The sequence below is a fragment of the Coregonus clupeaformis genome, unplaced genomic scaffold, assembly GCF_020615455.1.
Source record: "Coregonus clupeaformis isolate EN_2021a unplaced genomic scaffold, ASM2061545v1 scaf0047, whole genome shotgun sequence".
Taxonomy (NCBI): domain Eukaryota; kingdom Metazoa; phylum Chordata; class Actinopteri; order Salmoniformes; family Salmonidae; genus Coregonus; species Coregonus clupeaformis.
The window spans coordinates 79,322-98,940 of NW_025533502.1; the positions used below are offsets into that span (position 1 = coordinate 79,322).

Genomic DNA, 19,619 nt, shown 5'->3' on the forward strand with positions numbered 1-19,619 from the left:
TACAGACCTCTGTTACAGTACAGACCTCTGCTACAATACAGACCTAGACCTCTTTTACAATACAGACCTCTGTTACAGTACAGGCCTCTGTTACAATACAGACCTCTGTTACAATACAGACATAGACCTCTGTTACAATACAGACCTCTTTTACAGTACAGGCATCTGTTACAATACAGACCTCTGTTACAATACAGACATAGACCTCTGTTACAATACAAACCTCTGTTACAATACAGACCTCTGTTACAATACAGACCTCTGTTACAGGACAGACCTCTGTTACAGGACAGACCTCTGTTACAGTACAGGCCTCTGTTACAATACAGACCTCTCTTACAAATAGACCTAGACCTCTTTTACAATACAGACCTCTGTTACAATACAGACTTCTGTTACAGTACAGACCTCTGCTACAATACAGACCTAAACCTCTGTTACAATCCAGACCTAGACCTCTGTTACAATACAGACCTCTTTTACATTACAGACTTCTGTTACAATACAGACCCAGATCTCGTTTACAATACAGACCTTTGTTACAATACAGACCACTGCTACAATACAGACCTAGACCTCTTTTACAATACAGACCTCTGTTACAATACAGACCTCTGTTACAGTACAGGCCTCTGTTACAGTACAGGCCTCTGTTACAGTACAGGCCTCTGTTACAATACAGACCTCTGTTACAGTACAGACCTCTGTTACAGTACAGGCCTCTGTTACAATACATACCTATGTTACAATACAGACATAGACCTCTTTTACAATACAGACCTCTGTTACAATACAGACCTCTGCTACAGTACAGGCCTCTGTTACAATACAGACCTCTGCTACAATACAGACCTAGACCTCTTTTACAATACAGACCTCTGTTACAGTACAGACCTCTGTTACAATACAGACCTCTGTTACAGTACAGGCCTCTGTTACAATACAGACCTCTGTTACAATACAGACTTCTGTTACAGTACAGACCTCTGCTACAATACAGACCTAAACCTATTTTACAATACTGACCTCTGTTACAATACAGACCTCTGTTACAGTACAGGCCTCTGTTACAATACAGACCTCTCTTTCAAATAGACCTAGACCTATTTTACAATACAGACCTCTGTTACAATACAGACTTCTGTTACAGTACCGACCTCTGCTACAATACAGACCTTAACCTCTGTTACAATACAGACCTAGACCTCTGTTACAATACAGACCTCTTTTACAGTACAGACTTCTGTTACAATACAGACCCAGATCTCTTTTACAATACAGACCTTTGTTACAATACAGACCACTGCTACAATACAGACCTAGACCTCTTTTACAATACAGACCTCTGTTACACTACAGACCTCTGTTACAGTACAGGCCTCTGGTACAATACAGACCTCTGTTACAGTACAGGCCTCTGTTACAATACAGACCCATGTTACAATACAGACATAGACCTCTTTTACAATACAGACTTCTGTTACAATACAGACCTCTGTTACAGTACAGACCTCTGCTACAATACAGACCTAGACCTCTTTTACAATACAGACCTCTGTTACAGTACAGGCCTCTGTTACAATACAGACCTCTGTTACAATACAGACATAGACCTCTGTTACAATACAGACCTCTTTTACAGTACAGGCATCTGTTACAATACAGACCTCTGTTACAATACAGACATAGACCTCTGTTACAATACAAACCTCTGTTACAGTACAGACCTCTGTTACAATACAGACCTCTGTTACAATACAGACCTCTGTTACAGGACAGACCTCTGTTACAGTACAGACCTCTGTTACAATACAGACCTCTGTTACAATACAGACCTCTGTTACAGTACAGGCATCTGTTACAGTACAGGCATCTGTTACAGTACAGACCTCTGTTACAATACAGACATAGACCTCTGCTATAATATTCTCTCTCTCTCTTGCCTGCTCCACTCACCCTCTGCCTCTCTGTAAAACCCTCCTCTGTTTGATCCACACACACACACGTGCACACATTTGTGTAAGTACACACACACACACACACACACAAGTGTGTAGGTAATCACAAAAGCAGTGGATGTTGTTGGGACCTGCAGCGTTGCCTCAGTAATTAGAACCCATTGTTTTAAAGTGCCTTTAAAAGCTTCCCCGGTTTCAAAGCGCCGCAGTCGCGTTTAGTTTTTTTTCTGTGTTCATGCAAAAGGATGTTTTGTGTTTACCCCATCTTCCTAATGCATTTAACTGGTCCCAAAAGATGCCGACTATAAAAAGGACATCATCAAGTGATTTTTAGAGTGTTGTTGTTTTCGCTGTGTGATATCATCGCATGCTCTGAGGAGTTGCTAAAGACATCAGTAAGCATGACTGGGTGACTTTTTGTAATGATAGAACTTCACACAGTCTCTCATCATACATAGGCCCCAAGGGCAGAGACAGAGGTCCCATAACCAGTACAGCAGTACGGTATTCCCACTCCTGAGCCAAGCCGAGCTGTACTCCACCAGCCTGGTTACACATCCACCATGGTCTTAAGAACCATGCTGAAAGGACAATGTGAAAAGAAGATATGATTTGGATCAGCATGATGGTGTGAAAAAGGGTACAGTATTTAGTACTGTAGATATATCCCACAGCCACTGACCTACAGTAATACCCTTTTCACTCAACTGAGCCAAGCTGAGCCAATCCAATCTGTACTGCACTGGCCTGGTTACAGTATGCACAGTGTGAAAAGGCTACGGTAGTATTCAATATATTCCACCACAGCAGCAACAGGCCTACAGTACAGTACTGTAGATGTCTATACTGCATGGCGAAACCCTGGACCAGATGGTCTCTGCCATACAGATGCTGTAGAGACTCAAGCACACCAAGTACCAATGGATTAGTGCTGTGCCCCTTGACCTTTGACCGAGTCTGTGTTTCGGCCCACAGGAGACGAAATGTTGATCTTTGACCTCCAGAGTCTTGCCACCCTGGCAGCAGCCCGTGCCTTGGAACTGGGTGCCCAGGAGGCTAGCGGGGCGGGCGCCGGGCGGCCCTGCCCGGCCCGCAAGACCCTCAACCTGCGCAGGAAATGCAGCTGGACACCTCGCCACGAACCGGTAGAGTACAACTATACTGTGTCCTGACGTTCTATTTAGCATTAGAACAGAATGCAGTACATTCTAAAAAATACATTAGAAGGAATTTTAAATGGTTGACTGTACACTTTGATTTTAGACTGTTAGTTTAATAGCATGTATAAGCATTTATAAGCAATTATAAGCATGTATAATACTTTATGAAGCATTTCTAAACACTTTGGCATCCCTCATGATTTCATTATGCGTCTACATCTGCATCTCTTGCTGTTTGGGGTTTTAGGCTGGGTATCTGTAAAGCACTTTGTGACAACTAATGATGTAAAAGGGGCTTCATAAAATACATTTGATTGATTGATTAGTATTGTGAACGTTCAGGCGTGCCCGGCCAAGGGTGCCATGGAGAGGATAGAGGGTCCGGAGCTGGCCATGCGGGTGAAGCTGGCAGAGCTCCAGAGGCGCTACAAAGAGAAACAGAGGGAGTTAGCCAAGCTACAGAGGAAGCATGACCACCAGTAAGATACAACATGTCCTTTACTATCCTCCTATACATTATCCTTCAACATGTCATTTACTATCCTCCTATACATTATCCTTCAACATGTCCTTTACTATCCTCCTATACATTATCCCTCAACATGTCCTTTACTATCCTCCTATCCATTATCCTTCACCATGTCATTTACTATCCTCCTATCCATTATCCTTCACCATGTCATTTACTATCCTCCTATACATTATCCTTCAACATGTCCTTTACTATCCTCCTATACATTATCCCTCAACATGTCCTTTACTATCCTCCTATCCATTATCCTTCACCATGTCATTTACTATCCTCCTATACATTATCCTTCAACACGTCCTGTACTATCTTCCTATACATTATCATTCAACGTGTCAGTTACTATCCTCCTATACATTATCCTTCAACACGTCCTTTACTATCTTCCTATACATTATCATTCAACGTGTCAGTTACTATCCTCCTATACTTTATCCTTCAACATGTGCTTTACTATACTCCTATACATTACCGTCACCTCTTTGGAAATAAGTGTTTTAACTCTCATGTGTTATCCTATGGAATCAAAACCTTGTTAAAACATTTAATGAAATCAAACTCTCCTTTACCTACGACTACCTCCTAGTCTCACGTTGTGATACTTCCTTAGTCTCCTAATCTCTCCTTTAACTGATTTCTAAAAGCAGCCCACAAAACAAACTGAAGCCATGACAACACACTCCCTTTCTATCTCATGAAGGATTCCCTCTTTCCTTCTCAAGTTTATCCGGTCCTGTGCTCAAATACAGTATCTTATTGTACTCATGAGTGTTTGTGTGTGTGTGTCTACAGGAAGGACGAAACGCCTCGCAGCCCTGCTCGTAGAGGACCGGGGCGGCCCAGGAAACGTAAATCAACCCCCACCGCTGGCCCAGGCTCCTCCACTGAGACACAGAGAAAAGTCAAGTGAGTGTGTGTGTGTGTGTGTCGTAAGGCTGATCTCCCTCTCTGCCTGACCGTAGCCCAAACACACTGATAAGCCTCCTACATATCACTGCAATCCAGGAGACTCATGCCATCGACAGGAAATGGGAGAACCCAGCTGACCCCTTCAAGGAAGTCCAGTTTAACCTAATCTTAACCTAATCAGCACAGAGACTGAATTGTATTACAGTTTAATCCACGTCGGTGGTGGTGTGTGTGTGTGTGTGTGGGGTCGCCTCCTTCCTTACCCTGTTTGTGCGCATGTGGATGTTTTAAGTGTATGCTTCCATTTCAGGATGTTGCCTGTATAGTGTGTGTGTGTAGTGTGTGTGTGTGTGTGTGTAGTGTGTGTGTATGTGTGGTTGTGTGTGTTGTGTCCGTCCACATACTGTCTGTGAGTGCCTCTGTGTTCCATTGTATGCCTCTGTCCATGTGTCTCAGCCAGTTTCCGCCCAGCTAATTTAAAACCTGAATGGCATTACTGTGGGCCAGAGGGGGGCCAGGAGGGCTGGGGGGGCAGATTGGGGGCAGGAGGACTGGGGGCCAGAGGGGGGGCAGGAGGGCTGGGGGGCCAGATTGGGGGCAGGAGGGCTGGGGGCCAGGAGGGCTGGGGCCAGAGGGCTGGGGGCCAGAGGGGGGGGCAGGAGGGCTGGGGGGGCCAGATTGGGGGCAGGAGGGCTGGGGGTCCAGAGGGGGCAGGAGGGCTGGGGGGCCAGATTGGGGGCAGGAGGGCTGGGGGGTCCAGAGGGGGGCCAGGAGGGCTGGGGGGGCCAGAGGGGGCCAGGAGGGCTGGGGGGGCCAGATTGGGGGCAGGAGGGCTGGGGGGTCCAGAGGGGGGCCAGGAGGGCTGGGGGCCAGATTGGGGGGCAGGAGGGCTGGGGGTCCAGAGGGGGCCAGGAGGGCTGGGGGGCCAGATTGGGGGCAGGAGGGCTGGGGGTCCAGAGGGGGGCCAGGAGGGCTGGGGGGCCAGAGGGGGGCCAGGAGGGCTGGGGGGCCAGATTGGGGGCAGGAGGGCTGGGGGTCCAGAGGGGGCCAGGAGGGCTGGGGGGCCAGATTGGGGGCAGGAGGGCTGGGGGGTCCAGAGGGGGGCCAGGAGGGCTGGGGGGTCCAGAGGGGGGGCCAGGAGGGCTGGGGGGGCCAGAGGGGGGCCAGGAGGGCTGGGGGGGCCAGAGGGGGCCAGGAGGGCTGGGGGGCCAGAGGGGGGCCAGGAGGGCTGGGGGGGCCAGATTGGGGGCAGGAGGGCTGGGGGGTCCAGAGGGGGCCAGGAGGGCTGGGGGGGGCCAGAGGGGGGCCAGGAGGGCTGGGGGGCCAGATTGGGGGCAGGAGGGCTGGGGGTCCAGAGGGGGGCCAGGAGGGCTGGGGGGCCAGATTGGGGGCAGGAGGGCTGGGGGTCCAGAGGGGGGCCAGGAGGGCTGGGGGGCCAGATTGGGGGCAGGAGGGCTGGGGGGCCAGAGGAGTCTAGGGGTTGTCTGGGGTGCGCTGGGGAGCTGAGAGCGGTGGAAGGGGGCTGGTGGGGGTTGTAATTAGAGTCCTGTGAATTCTCCTGTAATCTGCCCCGGCTCCAGGAATGGGACATGGCCTGTTATTAAGCCCAGGGGGTCAGGAGGGGTCAGGAGGGGACCGGGTCGGTCACACAGGGCCGTACAGCCGCCAAGACACACTGACATCAGAGGGGGCGTGTGGGGGGGGTGTACAGCCCATTGCTCTCAATTTATCTCACAAATTATAGTCACATGCATTGGTTGAAGCACAATGTTAAATTCAAATCTCCCTACCATCATATCTAAGCCAATATGACACCAATGTCGATGAGAATTTGCAAGTCAGCTTGATTGAAGGTACACAACACACTACCGCCTCTCGTCATTAGCCGTCTGTCCGTTACCAAGAACCACTATACCTGATTTTTGACAAGTCGTTAGCATTAGGGTCGTCAGACTTTTTTTCTCTCCTAAAATTAGCTCAAATTCTAGACGTCGGATCAAAAGGGGACCATTAGACTTAGATCTGTTTGGACTGAATAAGTTTGTAGGTGCAATAGTTTTTACTATATTCGCAATTTATTGCTCTCACGCGCACATTTGTGCCCAATAAAAACCAACAATGTGCTACCTTTTTGTAGCATTTCTGACAATGCTAACATATTTTCAGCCGAATCTCAGAGTTCTAAAACCGGGTCGAGCAACTTGGTTGCTGCGCAACAGTAGCAGCTAGCTAGTAGAAGGCTAGCAGCTGTAGCTAGCTAGTAGAAGGATAGCAGCTGTAGCTAGCTAGCTAACGCCAGTTGGATGAGAAGCAAAAGGAAGGTAGCTAGCTAGCTAGGTATATTTGGCTATGGAAGGTTTTTCATATGGCTGAAGTCATCTGTGTAAACTGCTGGCTTGGACACTTGTGTGTAATCAGAGCACAATCAAATAAGCTGTATATATATATATATATATATATATATATATATATATATATATATATATAGCATTAGGCTGTATGTATTTTTTGACATAGTCCTATTGTAAATGTGTATTATTGTAGCATCATCATCTGTATTGCAAAAATAAATACAAATACACAATAACTTTAAGCTACATTGTCATTTGAGGTAATGAACTGTCCATTGTTCAGCACAGCAATTGAAAAAACAGGACCATGTTTGAAAAACAATATTACACAGGTAAGCTAATGGTTACAGAAATCAGGAATGTAGACAGGCTCTATAGACGTCTATGTCTATATGAGTGACTGTGATGAACATACCACCTCCTGTTGTTCTGTTGAGTACCTACTGACCCAAAAATATATTATGAAATATATTTATTTTTCAATTACATGTATTGTTAAAATAAAGGTTTAACATTACCATATTACTGCAAGGCAAAACAGCTCACTCAATCAACCCTGATGATGTTGTAAGTATAAAAGCAAAACTTGCTTTCATATAATAAAAAAAGCTTTAAAAGGTAGTGGAATGGGGTAATGTCTTAGTGTGGGGTGGGAAGGATGCAATACATTACCTTGTATGTGGTACAAGTCACATTATTGTGGGAGCACGTCCCCTAAGAGTATGAATTAGGCTGTTTGAGAAGGTTTGAATCCTAAGCAACCTGCATACACATAGTTGGAAGTACAATAGACCAACGAAGCTATTGTAGTAGGTCAAAGCTGTGTGCTGAAAAACCTTGGTAGAGCATGAGTTAAGTAGGCATTGTGGTGATCATGTGGATTTCCTTTCTTTTTCGGCTTGAGACCAATCCCTACTTCTCACTTAAAACATAGTTTTTTTGTTTTTAATAAATAAATGGGTAGCTCGTAATTGTTATCCAAATTCTGAAATAAAATATTAATAATACATGAATATAAATAATTAATCTGGATGTGGGTGTTATTGCTCGTCCCCAGGGAAACACAGAAACTAAAAAAGGTTCCCACAAACATCAGCCGCCCATATCTTTATTTTACTATGTCGTTGTGTAAATGCTCATTGGTGGTATCCAGATTGGAGCGTGTGTGCCTGTGTCATTGTGTGTGTGTCATTGTGTTTGTGTGCTTGTGTGTGCATGTATACATCTATGTGTGCATCCATGTGTGTGTGCGTCTACTCGCGTGTGTGTACATCTGTGTGTGTGTGTGTGTCTCTGTGTTGTCAATTTTCAATTAGTGCTGTCATCAGTGTCCATATGGAAGCCTTGGAGGGGCTTAGTGCCACCCCTGAGCAGCCAACAGTTATTTTCCCTCTCTCCCATTTCTGGGCAGCGTTCCATAGTGCTTCCAGCTCTCCCACTGCGATGTCACCTCCACTCTCCTTCCGCCTGTGTACCCCTGCCCCCTTCCCTCACATTCTCCCCTCCAGTCCTCCCCTCCCCCACCCCTCGCCCAACACTGATGCCCTGTGACAGTGACACCAGAAATGAAAGGGCGGCAGGGCCTACAGCGAAGGGATGGGTGAGGGGGTGGAAGGATGGATGGATGGGGGGAGGGAGGGGGAGATGGAGGAGGGGAAGAAGGGGTCTCGGTCCAGCAGTGGCCGGCATGACTGGTCTCCAGTTACAGTAAGGTCTCCATGACTGGTCTCCAGCTATAGTAAGGTCTCCATGACTGGCCTCCAGCTATAGTAAGGTCTCCATGACTGGTCTCCAGCTACAGTAAGGTCTCCATGACTGGCCTCCAGTTACAGTAAGGTCTCCATGACTGGCCTCCAGTTACAGTAAGGTCTCCATGACTGGCCTCCAGTTATAGTAAGGTCTCCATGACTGGTCTCCAGTTATAGTAAGGTCTCCATGACTGGTCTCCAGTTACAGTAAGGTCTCCATGACTGGTCTCCAGTTATAGTAAGGTCTCCATGACTGGTCTCCAGTTATAGTAAGGTCTCCATGACTGGTCTCCAGTTACAGTAAGGTCTCCATGACTGGTCTCCAGTTATAGTAAGGTCTCCATGACTGGCCTGCAGCTACAGGAAGGTGGGTGTTTTTTAATGAGACACGTGCAGACAGGGACAGATTGGCCCAATGTTGTGTTACATTGGAGGGCTATGTAAAACCAATTTCCTTTGGTAGAGTTGCTTGGGCGCTTTGTGTTGCTGGCTGTTCTGATTGGATTGTGTGTGTGTGTGTGTGTGTGCGGACGTGCGTGGGTGTATCTGTATCTTTGTGCGTGTTTAACTCTGTGTGTGTGTATGCGTGTGTGTGTGCGTGTGTGTGTGCGTGTGTGTACAAACTAGGAGCTGCTAATCAACTGTGCTCTGTCACGTTGTTTGTCAGTGTGTGAGGGAGGGAAGGGGTCGGAGGTGTCCGCCACTCAGGGACAGCTCACACTTCTGCCACCTCTGCCATTCTCCTGTCAGTCACACACACACACACACACACACACACACACACACACACACACACACACACACACACACACATACACGTACACACACAGACAGCCCTGCGTCACATCTAGTCTACCCCTCTTTCCCTCCCTCCATCACTTTCTCTCCCTCCCTCCCTCCCTCCCTCCCTCCCTCCCTCCCTCCCTCCCTCCCTCCATCCATCTCTCTCTCCCTCTCTCTCCCTTTCTCTCCCTCCCTCCCTCCCTCCCTCCCTCCATCCATCTCTCTCTCCCTCTCTCTCCCTTTCTCTCCCTCCCTCCCTCCCTCCCTCCATCCATCTCTCTCTCCCTCTCTCTCCCTCTCTCTCCCTCTCTCTCCCTCTCTCTCCCTCCTCCCTCCCTCCCTCCCTCCCTCCCTCCATCTCTCTCTCCCTCTCTCTCCCTTTCTCTCCCTCCCTCCCTCCCTCCCTCCCTCCATCCATCTCTCTCTCCCTCTCTCTCCCTCTCTCTCCCTTTCTCTCCCTCCCTCCCTCCCTCCCTCCATCCATCTCTCTCTCTCCCTCTCTCTCCCTCTCTCTCCTCCCTCCTCCCTCCCTCCCTCCCTCCCTCCCTCCCTCCCTCCCTCCCTCCCTCCATCCATCTCTCTCTCCCTCTCTCTCCCTTTCTCTCCCTCCCTCCCTCCCTCCCTCCCTCCATCCATCTCTCTCTCCCTCTCTCTCCCTCTCTCTCCCTCTCTCTCCCTTTCTCTCCCTCCCCCCTCCCTCCCTCCCTCCACCCATCTCTCTCTCCCTCTCTCTCCCTTTCTCTCCCTCCCTCCCTCCCTCCATCCATCTCTCTCTCCCTCTCTCTCCCTCTCTCTCCCTTTCTCTCCCTCCCTCCCTCCCTCCCTCCCTCCCTCCCTCCCTCCCTCCCTCCATCCATCTCTCTCTCCCTCTCTCTCCCTCTCTCTCCCTTTCTCTCCCTCCCTCCCTCCCTCCCTCCCTCCATCCATCTCTCTCTCCCTCTCTCTCCCTCTCTCTCCCTCTCTCTCCCTCTCCTCCCCTCTCTCTCCCTCTCTCTCCCTCTCTCTCCCTCTCTCTCCCTCTCTCTCCCTCTCTCTCCCTCTCCCCCCCTCTCTCTCCCTCCCTCCCTCCTTGCTATTACAGATGTACTTCAATGTGCACGTATGAAGTACAAGCACACACACACACACACACACACACACACACACACACACACACACACACACACAGTCAGTTTGTCACGTTTTTACCTGGCACATATTACACACACACACATGCACGCACGCACATGCGCTATTCTAGCCTGTGTGTAATGATGTAAACAGAGGACTTACAGCTCAGCGTAATAGATAGTTCCCTTTTAACTCTGAAAGGTTTTGAGCCAGCGATCCACAATCCCGATTAGGCGGGGGGGAATGCCGCTGCTAGCTTTCCCAGTCAATGTGACTGATGGCATGGCTAAGGCTGTGCACACAGTAGGAGAGGGGAAGTTCATATTTTGTTTGAGTATGGTCTGGCTCACATCTGTGTGGTCGCCGGGCAGGTTTCCAGGAGGAAATTCAAGGGCATTTTCCCTCTGCTTCTATCCAGCCCTGTGATGTTGCTATTCTGTAGGGGGAAGAGGAGCTGCTAGCCACACTGATATGGAAATGGAAACTGGAGAGCTATGATATTCAACTGCCAGAACAATAGAAGCCGCATACAAATGCAGAACGTGCCTTCAGACCATTCACTGATTCCCTGTATCTTTCAAAGCGTCTCTCTGTGCCGGTATAGGCCAGGGGGAACTCCCTTGATAAAGCATTCCGGCTTCTTATTCCTCCAACAATCCCAGGTTCGCCCCGTTAGATCCCAATTTTTCAAGCGTGCCGGTTTGGGGGTTTGGGAGAACAGGGCTCCGGGGTTTTCTCTTCTTCTGTTCTTCTGTTCATCAGCTATAACAACCCACAGAGAGGTGACTCAACCCCTCATTTTCCCCCTCTGATCTTTCTCTCTTTCATTCCACCACTATTCTTCTTCCTCTCTAATGAATGCGTCTCCTGTGTTTTGACTGGCAGGTCGTTAGGGGCGGGACTTGGCCTGTCGCCCGAGGACCTGCAGGGAGGAGGGGGCGGGGACACCCAGAGGAAGAAGAAGAAGCTGTCCAATCGGGGCTTTGAGCGGCTTGGCGCGGCAGAGGTCAGGGTTCTTTAGTTTTATCTCTTTGTCCTCTATCCCTTCAAAACAGCTACACACTCTGTAGAACACCCTTACAGTTACTCAACTCTTCTCTGAGCCCCTCCATACAGTATTCTACCATTACTGCTATGTAGCCTGCTAGCCTTTGTGTTATACCGTATGCTATGTTAGCCAGTACGAACCAACACTGTTAGCCTAGCCCCGCTAATGCTAGTTGTTGTGTATATATTGTATGTTGTGTGATCTATGTTTACCCTAATAGCCTATATTTTAAATTAAAGTGTGAGGGTTTTGTACACACTCTTTGTTTCTTTTTTTCTTGACACATTTCTAGTCAATAGTACCAGTGGAGGCTGGTGGGAGGAGCTATAGGAGGATGGGCACATTGTAATGGCTGGAATGGTATCAATGGAACGGAGTCAAACATGTGGTTTCCATATATTTTATATGTTTGATACCGTTCCATTAATTCCATTCCAGCCATTACAATGAGCCTGTCTTCCTATAGCTCATCCCACCAGCCTCCACTGATTAGAACCCTTAGGGGAAACTCTAAAGAGTCAAATCCCCAGCTCTCCATGTTAATATATTTTTCATTTGTGGATCTTCTTCTGTTCCTCTGGCCGTCTGTGTGCTGAGCTGAGCTATGTCCCTCTGGCTGTCTGTGGGCTGAACTGAGCTCTGTCCCTCTGGCTGTCTGTGGGCTGAACTGAGCTCTGTCCCTCTGGCTGTCTGTGGGCTGAACTGAGCTCTGTCCCTCTGGCTGTCTGTGAGCTGCTGAACTGAGCTCTGTCCCTCTGGCTGTCTTTGGGCTGAGCTGAGCTCTGTCCCTCTGGCTGTCTGTGAGCTGAACTGAGCTCTGTCCCTCTGGCTGTCTTTGGGCTGAGCTGAGCTCTGTCCCTCTGGCTGTCTTTGGGCTGAGCTGAGCTCTGTCCCTCTGGCTGTCTGTGGGCTGAACTGAGCTTTGTCCCTCTGGCTGTCTGTGTCCGGAAGTGTAAAGGTCTCACTCTCTCTCTTTCTACTCTCACTCTCTCTGTTCTCTCTCAATTTATATTTCTGTTCTCTCTCTCCCTCTCCATCGCTCTCTCTTTCTCTCTCGCTCTATTCCTATCTCTTTCTTTCTCTCTTGTCTCTGTTCTGATAGATAAAGGTGCAGGGCAGCAGCAGAAAGAGTGTCCTCCATGGTGTCCTCAGCTCTAAGCTGGCCCGTGACGTGGCTCATCACCACCAGCACCTCAGACAGCACAAGGCCCAGGGCGGGATGGGGGCGGGGCCACGGGATAAGGAGGAGGCGGCCTCTGCGTCTAGTTCCGCCCCCAAGCACCATGGACGTCAAGGCCAAGCCACCTCCAAGGCTGAGTCCCGACGAGTCATCAACGAGTCCGGCGGTCAGAGTGACACTGGTAAGATTCATGATGATTGATTTCATTTGCAACCTTTGGAGTTTTCTCACAATGTTGTGTTTCAGTTATGTGACGGACAGTGACTTTATATAGGCATGTTATTTGTGTCATATGATGTGGAACCACATGGTGGGAACCACACTTTTTTCTGTATTGGGATAGTGAGTGCATTCCTTATTTTGCCCTGACCTGAGCAGTGACTGGTGTGCTCTGTATGTGTAGGCTATCATAGAGAGAAACACTACCATAGCCCACCTATAATAATTATAATAAAAATAATAATAACAATAATAATATGGCTGCCCTGTAGTTAAGTTATTAGACAGACAATGTCCGTTCTAGTGTTGTAATTCTCTCTATGGTGTGTACCGATCTGAGTCACGGCACAAATATAACCGGCCGGCGGGTGCTATACTCATACTCTATGTGTGTCCTCCCTCTCTCAGCAGCCAGTGGAGACAGCGGCGGCCAGGAGGGCTGGACGGGGACCCCGCTGATGATGCGTGGGGGCAGGAGGAAGGGGATGGGGATGGGGGGAGCTCTGGGGGTCCAGGGGTCCACACGGCTGCAGCAGCCCAGAGCCAGGAACCAGGAAGCCATGGAGGAGGGACAGACCACCCACGCAGAGAGTGAATCCTCCGACCAGGGTGAGTGGGCTGAGGTGTCTGGGTGGAGGGGGGGGGACAGGGAAAGAGGGGTGAGTAGGGGTCAGGGTGAGTGGGAGAGGTGAGAGTGGGTTATGGAGACAGGGACTGATAAGGTTGGGTGAGTGGAACAGGGAAACGGGGTGAGTGGGGTAGGGAAACGGGGACTGATAAGGTTGGGTGAGTGGGGCAGGGAAACGGGGACTGATAAGGTTGGGTGAGTGGGACAGGGAAACGGGGACAGATAAGGTTGGGTGAGTGGGACAGGGAAACGGGGACAGATAAGGTTGGGTGAGTGGGACAGGGAAACGGGGACAGATAAGGTTGGGTGAGTGGGACAGGGAAACGGGGACAGATAAGGTTGGGTGAGTGGGACAGGGAAACGGGGACAGATAAGGTTGGGTGAGTGGGACAGGGGAACAAGGGGTGAGTTGGACAGGGAGGCAGGGTGAGTGGGACAGGGAGATAGGGGGTGAGTGGGACAGGGTGACGGGGTGAGTGGGACAGGGAGACGGGGTGAGTGGGACAGGGAGACAGGGGGTGAGTGGGACAGGGAGACGGGGAGACGGGGTGAGTGGGACAGGGAGACGGGGTGAGTGGGACAGGGAAACAGGGTGAGTGTTCAGGTGGGGTGTGAGAGATTCCTGTCCTACCGGCAAGCTCTCTTCTCCAGCCAGGTCAGGTACACAGGCACACTATACGCTTCACTCAACACACTATACCCTTCACTCAACACACTAGACCCTTCACTCAACACACTATACCCTTCACTCAACACACTATACCCTTCACTCAACACACGATACCCTTCACTCAACACACTATACCCTTCACTCGACACACTATACCCTTCACTCAACACACTATACCCTTCACTCGACACACGATACCCTTCACTAAGTGTGGAAGGCACCTCTGACCTGTCACCAAGCTCATAAACAACCTTCTTCATTAGTAAGCTACTTCTATAGAGCACAGGAAGCATTTACAATCATATCACATTGTCTCATGCACTCTATACACAAGTTAAGGAATAAAATACACACACACACACACACACACACATTCAGAAGGCTGCCACTCAAGCCCTCGTGTGAGCTTTGTTAATTTGTTAATTACTCTGAACGTGATCCCTGTCAGTGTTCAGAGGTGAGTGAGAACTTGTTGATGAACGCCTCGTAAATGACAAGTGGTGTCGGCAGCGCGCGGACACCCGACACCTCCGCTAGTATGTGTGTGTGTGTGTGGGTGAGAAGCTGGGCCACAGCTGTGGATAGCTGCCTGTGAGAAGCTCTGACAGGCCATGGAGACAAGCAGGCTGGACCACACAGCAGTTACAGGCTGCAGAGACACACACCCACACCACGTGCACGCAACACAAGACCACACACACACACACACACCAAGACAGACACACATACACACGCATGAGCAAGCGAGCTAGCACATGCACGCAAACCCACACACACACAAACACACACACACACACACAATCACTCAGAACTCAGTGCTCCAGACACACTTTAGGTCCCAGCCACAGAAAACAGCAGTCAGAAGCTCCTGGTATTTCATCATTATGAATGGTTATTTGTTTTCCTCCAGGAAGACAACAAGATAACGAGGCAGTTGCTAAATGTTAGAATGTAGAAAACAAGTTTTAGACAATGGGGAAATACAAGCCTCTAAATGCTTTCTAATGATAAGCAAAGTATGTTAAAGGAACTAGATAGGCTGGATTTAAACACAATACTGAATGAATGTTGTTCTCTCTTTAGAAGAGGAAGAAGAGGAAGGAAGTTATGACAGTGACGAAGGACAAGACATCAAAGCACAACCCTCCCGAGACGTCTTATCATGCTCCGCTATGATTGGTCCATCCCCCTCGTCTGTTGTCAAGCTGGAGGCCAATCAGAAAGCCCGGAACAAGAGAGAGAGGCAGGAGCTTTACGGTAAGAAGACAGGCCTGGTGTGTGTCTGTGTGTGTGTGTGTGTTTGTGTGTGTGTATATGTGTGTGTGTGTGTGTGTGTGTGTGTGTGTGTGTGTGTGTGTGTGTGTGTGTGTGTGTGTGTGTGTGTGTGTGTGTGTGTGTGTGTGTGTGTGTGTGTGTGTGTGTGTGTGTGAGTTACGCTATTCCAATTCTGTCACCAGTGGAAATATCTAAAATGAAGAATCACTGTAACATTGGTCAGCTTTGACATGTTTACAATGTTTACTAAATATGCGTCATACACAAGTACAGATGCTCACAAGGGACATGGTACTATAAACATCTATACCCCCCCCACCCCCCAAATTTGTTTTTTAAAATAAAAAAATACATCTCCATGAGAAGCATCTGTTTTGTTTTAGCCTGTGGGGTCGTTACTGGTCTAAAATCTTCTCTAACTCCTGATTGAGAGAAAATAAAGAAATGAAACACTGGTTCAGGACGAATAATACAGAGTATCTGTTAGTCGGTACCTCATCAACTGTTAGCTCCTACCTTACTAATTCAGAGAGCACATTGGCTCCCCTACCACTGACCCTCCACACTCACACCTGTCTACCACTGACCCTCCACACTCACACCTGTCTACCACTGACCCTCCACACTCACACCTGTCTACCACTGACCCTCCACACTCACACCTGTCTACCACTGACCCTCCACACTCACACCTGTCTACCACTGACCCTCCATACTCACACCTGTCTACCACTGACCCTCCACACTCACACCTGTCTACCACTGACCCTCCACACTCACACCTGTCTACCACTGACCCTCCACACTCACACCTGTCTACCACTGACCCTTCACACTCACACCTGTCTACCACAGACCCTCCACACTCACACCTGTCTACCACTGACCCTCCACACTCACACCTGTCTACTACTGACCCTCCACACTGACACCTGTCTACCACTGACCCTCTATACTCACACCTGTCTACCACTGACCCTCCACACTCACACCTGTCTACCACTGACCCTCCACACTCACACCTGTCTACCACTGACCCTTCACACTCACACCTGTCTACCACAGACCCTCCACACTCACACCTGTCTACCACTGACCCTCCACACTCACACCTGTCTACTACTGACCCTCCACACTGACACCTGTCTACCACTCACCCTCCACACTCACACCTGTCTACCACTAACCCCCTTTACACTCACACCTGTCTACCACTGACCCTCCACACTCACACCTGTCTACCACTGACCCTCCACACTGACACCTGTCTACCACTGACCCTCCACACTCACACCTGTCTACCACTGACCCTCCACACTCACACCTGTCTACCACTGACCCTCCACACTCACACCTGTCTACCACTGACCCTCTACACTGACACCTGTCTACCACTGACCCTCCACACTGACACCTGTCTACCACTGACCCTCCACTCTCACACCTGTCTACCACTGACCCTCCACACTCACACCTGTCTACCACTAACCCCCTATACTCACACCTGTCTACCACTGACCCTCTACACTCACACCTGTCTACCACTGACCCTCTATACTCACACCTGTCTACCACACACCCTCCACACTCACACCTGTCTACCACTGACCCTCCACACTCACACCTGTCTACCACTGACCCTCCACACTGACACCTGTCTACCACTGACCCTTCACACTCACACCTGTCTACCACTGACCCTCCACACTGACACCTGTCTACCACTGACCCTCCATACTCACACCTGTCTACCACTGACCCTCCACACTCACACCTGTCTACCACTGACCCTTCACACTCACACCTGTCTACCACTGACCCTCCACACTCACACCTGTCTACCACTGACCCTCCACACTCACACCTGTCTACCACTGACCCCCTTTACACTCACACCTGTCTACCACTGACCCTCCACACTCACACCTGTCTACTACTGACCCTCCACACTGACACCTGTCTACCACTGACACCTGTCTACCACTGACCCTCCACACTCACACCTGTCTACCACTGACCCTCTATACTCACACCTGTCTACCACTGACCCTCCACACTCACACCTGTCTACCACTGACCCTCCACACTCACACCTGTCTACCACTGACCCTCCACACTCACACCTGTCTACCACTGACCCCCTTTACACTCACACCTGTCTACCACTGACCCTCCACACTGACACCTGTCTACCACTGACCCTCCACACTGACATCTGTCTACCACTGACCCTCCACACCGACATCTGTCTACCACTGACCCTCCACACCCACACCTGTCTACCACTGACCCTCCACACTCACACCTGTCTACCACTGACCCTCCACACTCACACCTGTCTACCACTGACCCTCCACACTCACACCTGTCTACCACTGACCCTCCACACTCACACCTGTCTACCACTGACCCTCCACACTGACACCTGTCTACCACTGACCCTCCACACTGACACCTGTCTACCACTGACCCTCCACACTGACATCTGTCTACCACTAACCCTCCACACTCACACCTGTCTACCACTGACCCTCCACACTGACACCTGTCTACCACTGACCCTTCACACTCACACCTGTCTACCACTGACCCTCCACACTGACACCTGTCTACCACTGACCCTCCATACTCACACCTGTCTACCACTGACCCTCCACACTCACACCTGTCTACCACTGACCCTTCACACTCACACCTGTCTACCACTGACCCTCCACACTCACACCTGTCTACCACTGACCCTCCACACTCACACCTGTCTACCACTGACCCCCTTTACACTCACACCTGTCTACCACTGACCCTCCACACTCACACCTGTCTACTACTGACCCTCCACACTGACACCTGTCTACCACTGACACCTGTCTACCACTGACCCTCCACACTCACACCTGTCTACCACTGACCCTCTATACTCACACCTGTCTACCACTGACCCTCCACACTCACACCTGTCTACCACTGACCCTCCACACTCACACCTGTCTACCACTGACCCTCCACACTCACACCTGTCTACCACTGACCCCCTTTACACTCACACCTGTCTACCACTGACCCTCCACACTGACACCTGTCTACCACTGACCCTCCACACTGACATCTGTCTACCACTGACCCTCCACACCGACATCTGTCTACCACTGACCCTCCACACCCACACCTGTCTACCACTGACCCTCCACACTCACACCTGTCTACCACTGACCCTCCACACTCACACCTGTCTACCACTGACCCTCCACACTCACACCTGTCTACCACTGACCCTCCACACTCACACCTGTCTACCACTGACCCTCCACACTGACACCTGTCTACCACTGACCCTCCACACTGACACCTGTCTACCACTGACCCTCCACACTGACATCTGTCTACCACTGACCCTCCACACCCACACCTGTCTACCACTGACCCTCCACACTCACACCTGTCTACCACTGACCCTCCACACTCACACCTGTCTAACACTGACCCTCCACACTCACACCTGTCTACCACTGACCCTCCACACTCACACCTGTCTACCACTGACCCTCCACACTGACACCTGTCTACCACTGACCCTCCATACTGACACCTGTCTACCACTGACCCTTCACACTGACACCTGTCTACCACTGACCCTCCACACTGACACCTGTCTACCACTGACCCTCCACACTCACACCTGTCTACCACTGACCCTCCACACTCACACCTGTCTACCACTGACCCTCCACACTCACACCTGTCTACCACTGACCCTCCACACTGACACCTGTCTACCACTGACCCTCCACACTGACACCTGTCTACCACTGACCCTCCACACTCACACCTGTCTACCACTAACCCCCTTTACACTCACACCTGTCTACCACTGACCCTCCACACTCACACCTGTCTACCACTGACCCTCCACACTGACACCTGTCTACCACTGACCCTTCACACTGACACCTGTCTACCACTGACCCTCCACACTGACACCTGTCTACCACTGACCCTCCATACTGACACCTGTCTACCACTGACCCTCCACACTCACACCTGTCTACCACTG

General features: G+C 50.1%; 1 protein-coding gene across 1 annotated transcript in view; it reads left to right on the forward strand.

Annotated features, from left to right (window-relative positions):
* Window positions 1-19,619, forward strand: part of LOC121551786 (BAH and coiled-coil domain-containing protein 1) — an 80,995-nt gene that overhangs the window by 45,626 nt on the left and 15,750 nt on the right. Inside the window, exons 11-17 of the mRNA XM_045212740.1 lie at window positions 2,934-3,103; window positions 3,461-3,597; window positions 4,440-4,553; window positions 11,434-11,554; window positions 12,699-12,957; window positions 13,404-13,604; window positions 15,377-15,550. Coding sequence (XP_045068675.1) covers window positions 2,934-3,103; window positions 3,461-3,597; window positions 4,440-4,553; window positions 11,434-11,554; window positions 12,699-12,957; window positions 13,404-13,604; window positions 15,377-15,550 — 1,176 coding nt within the window. The remainder of the gene's footprint in view (window positions 1-2,933; window positions 3,104-3,460; window positions 3,598-4,439; window positions 4,554-11,433; window positions 11,555-12,698; window positions 12,958-13,403; window positions 13,605-15,376; window positions 15,551-19,619) is intronic.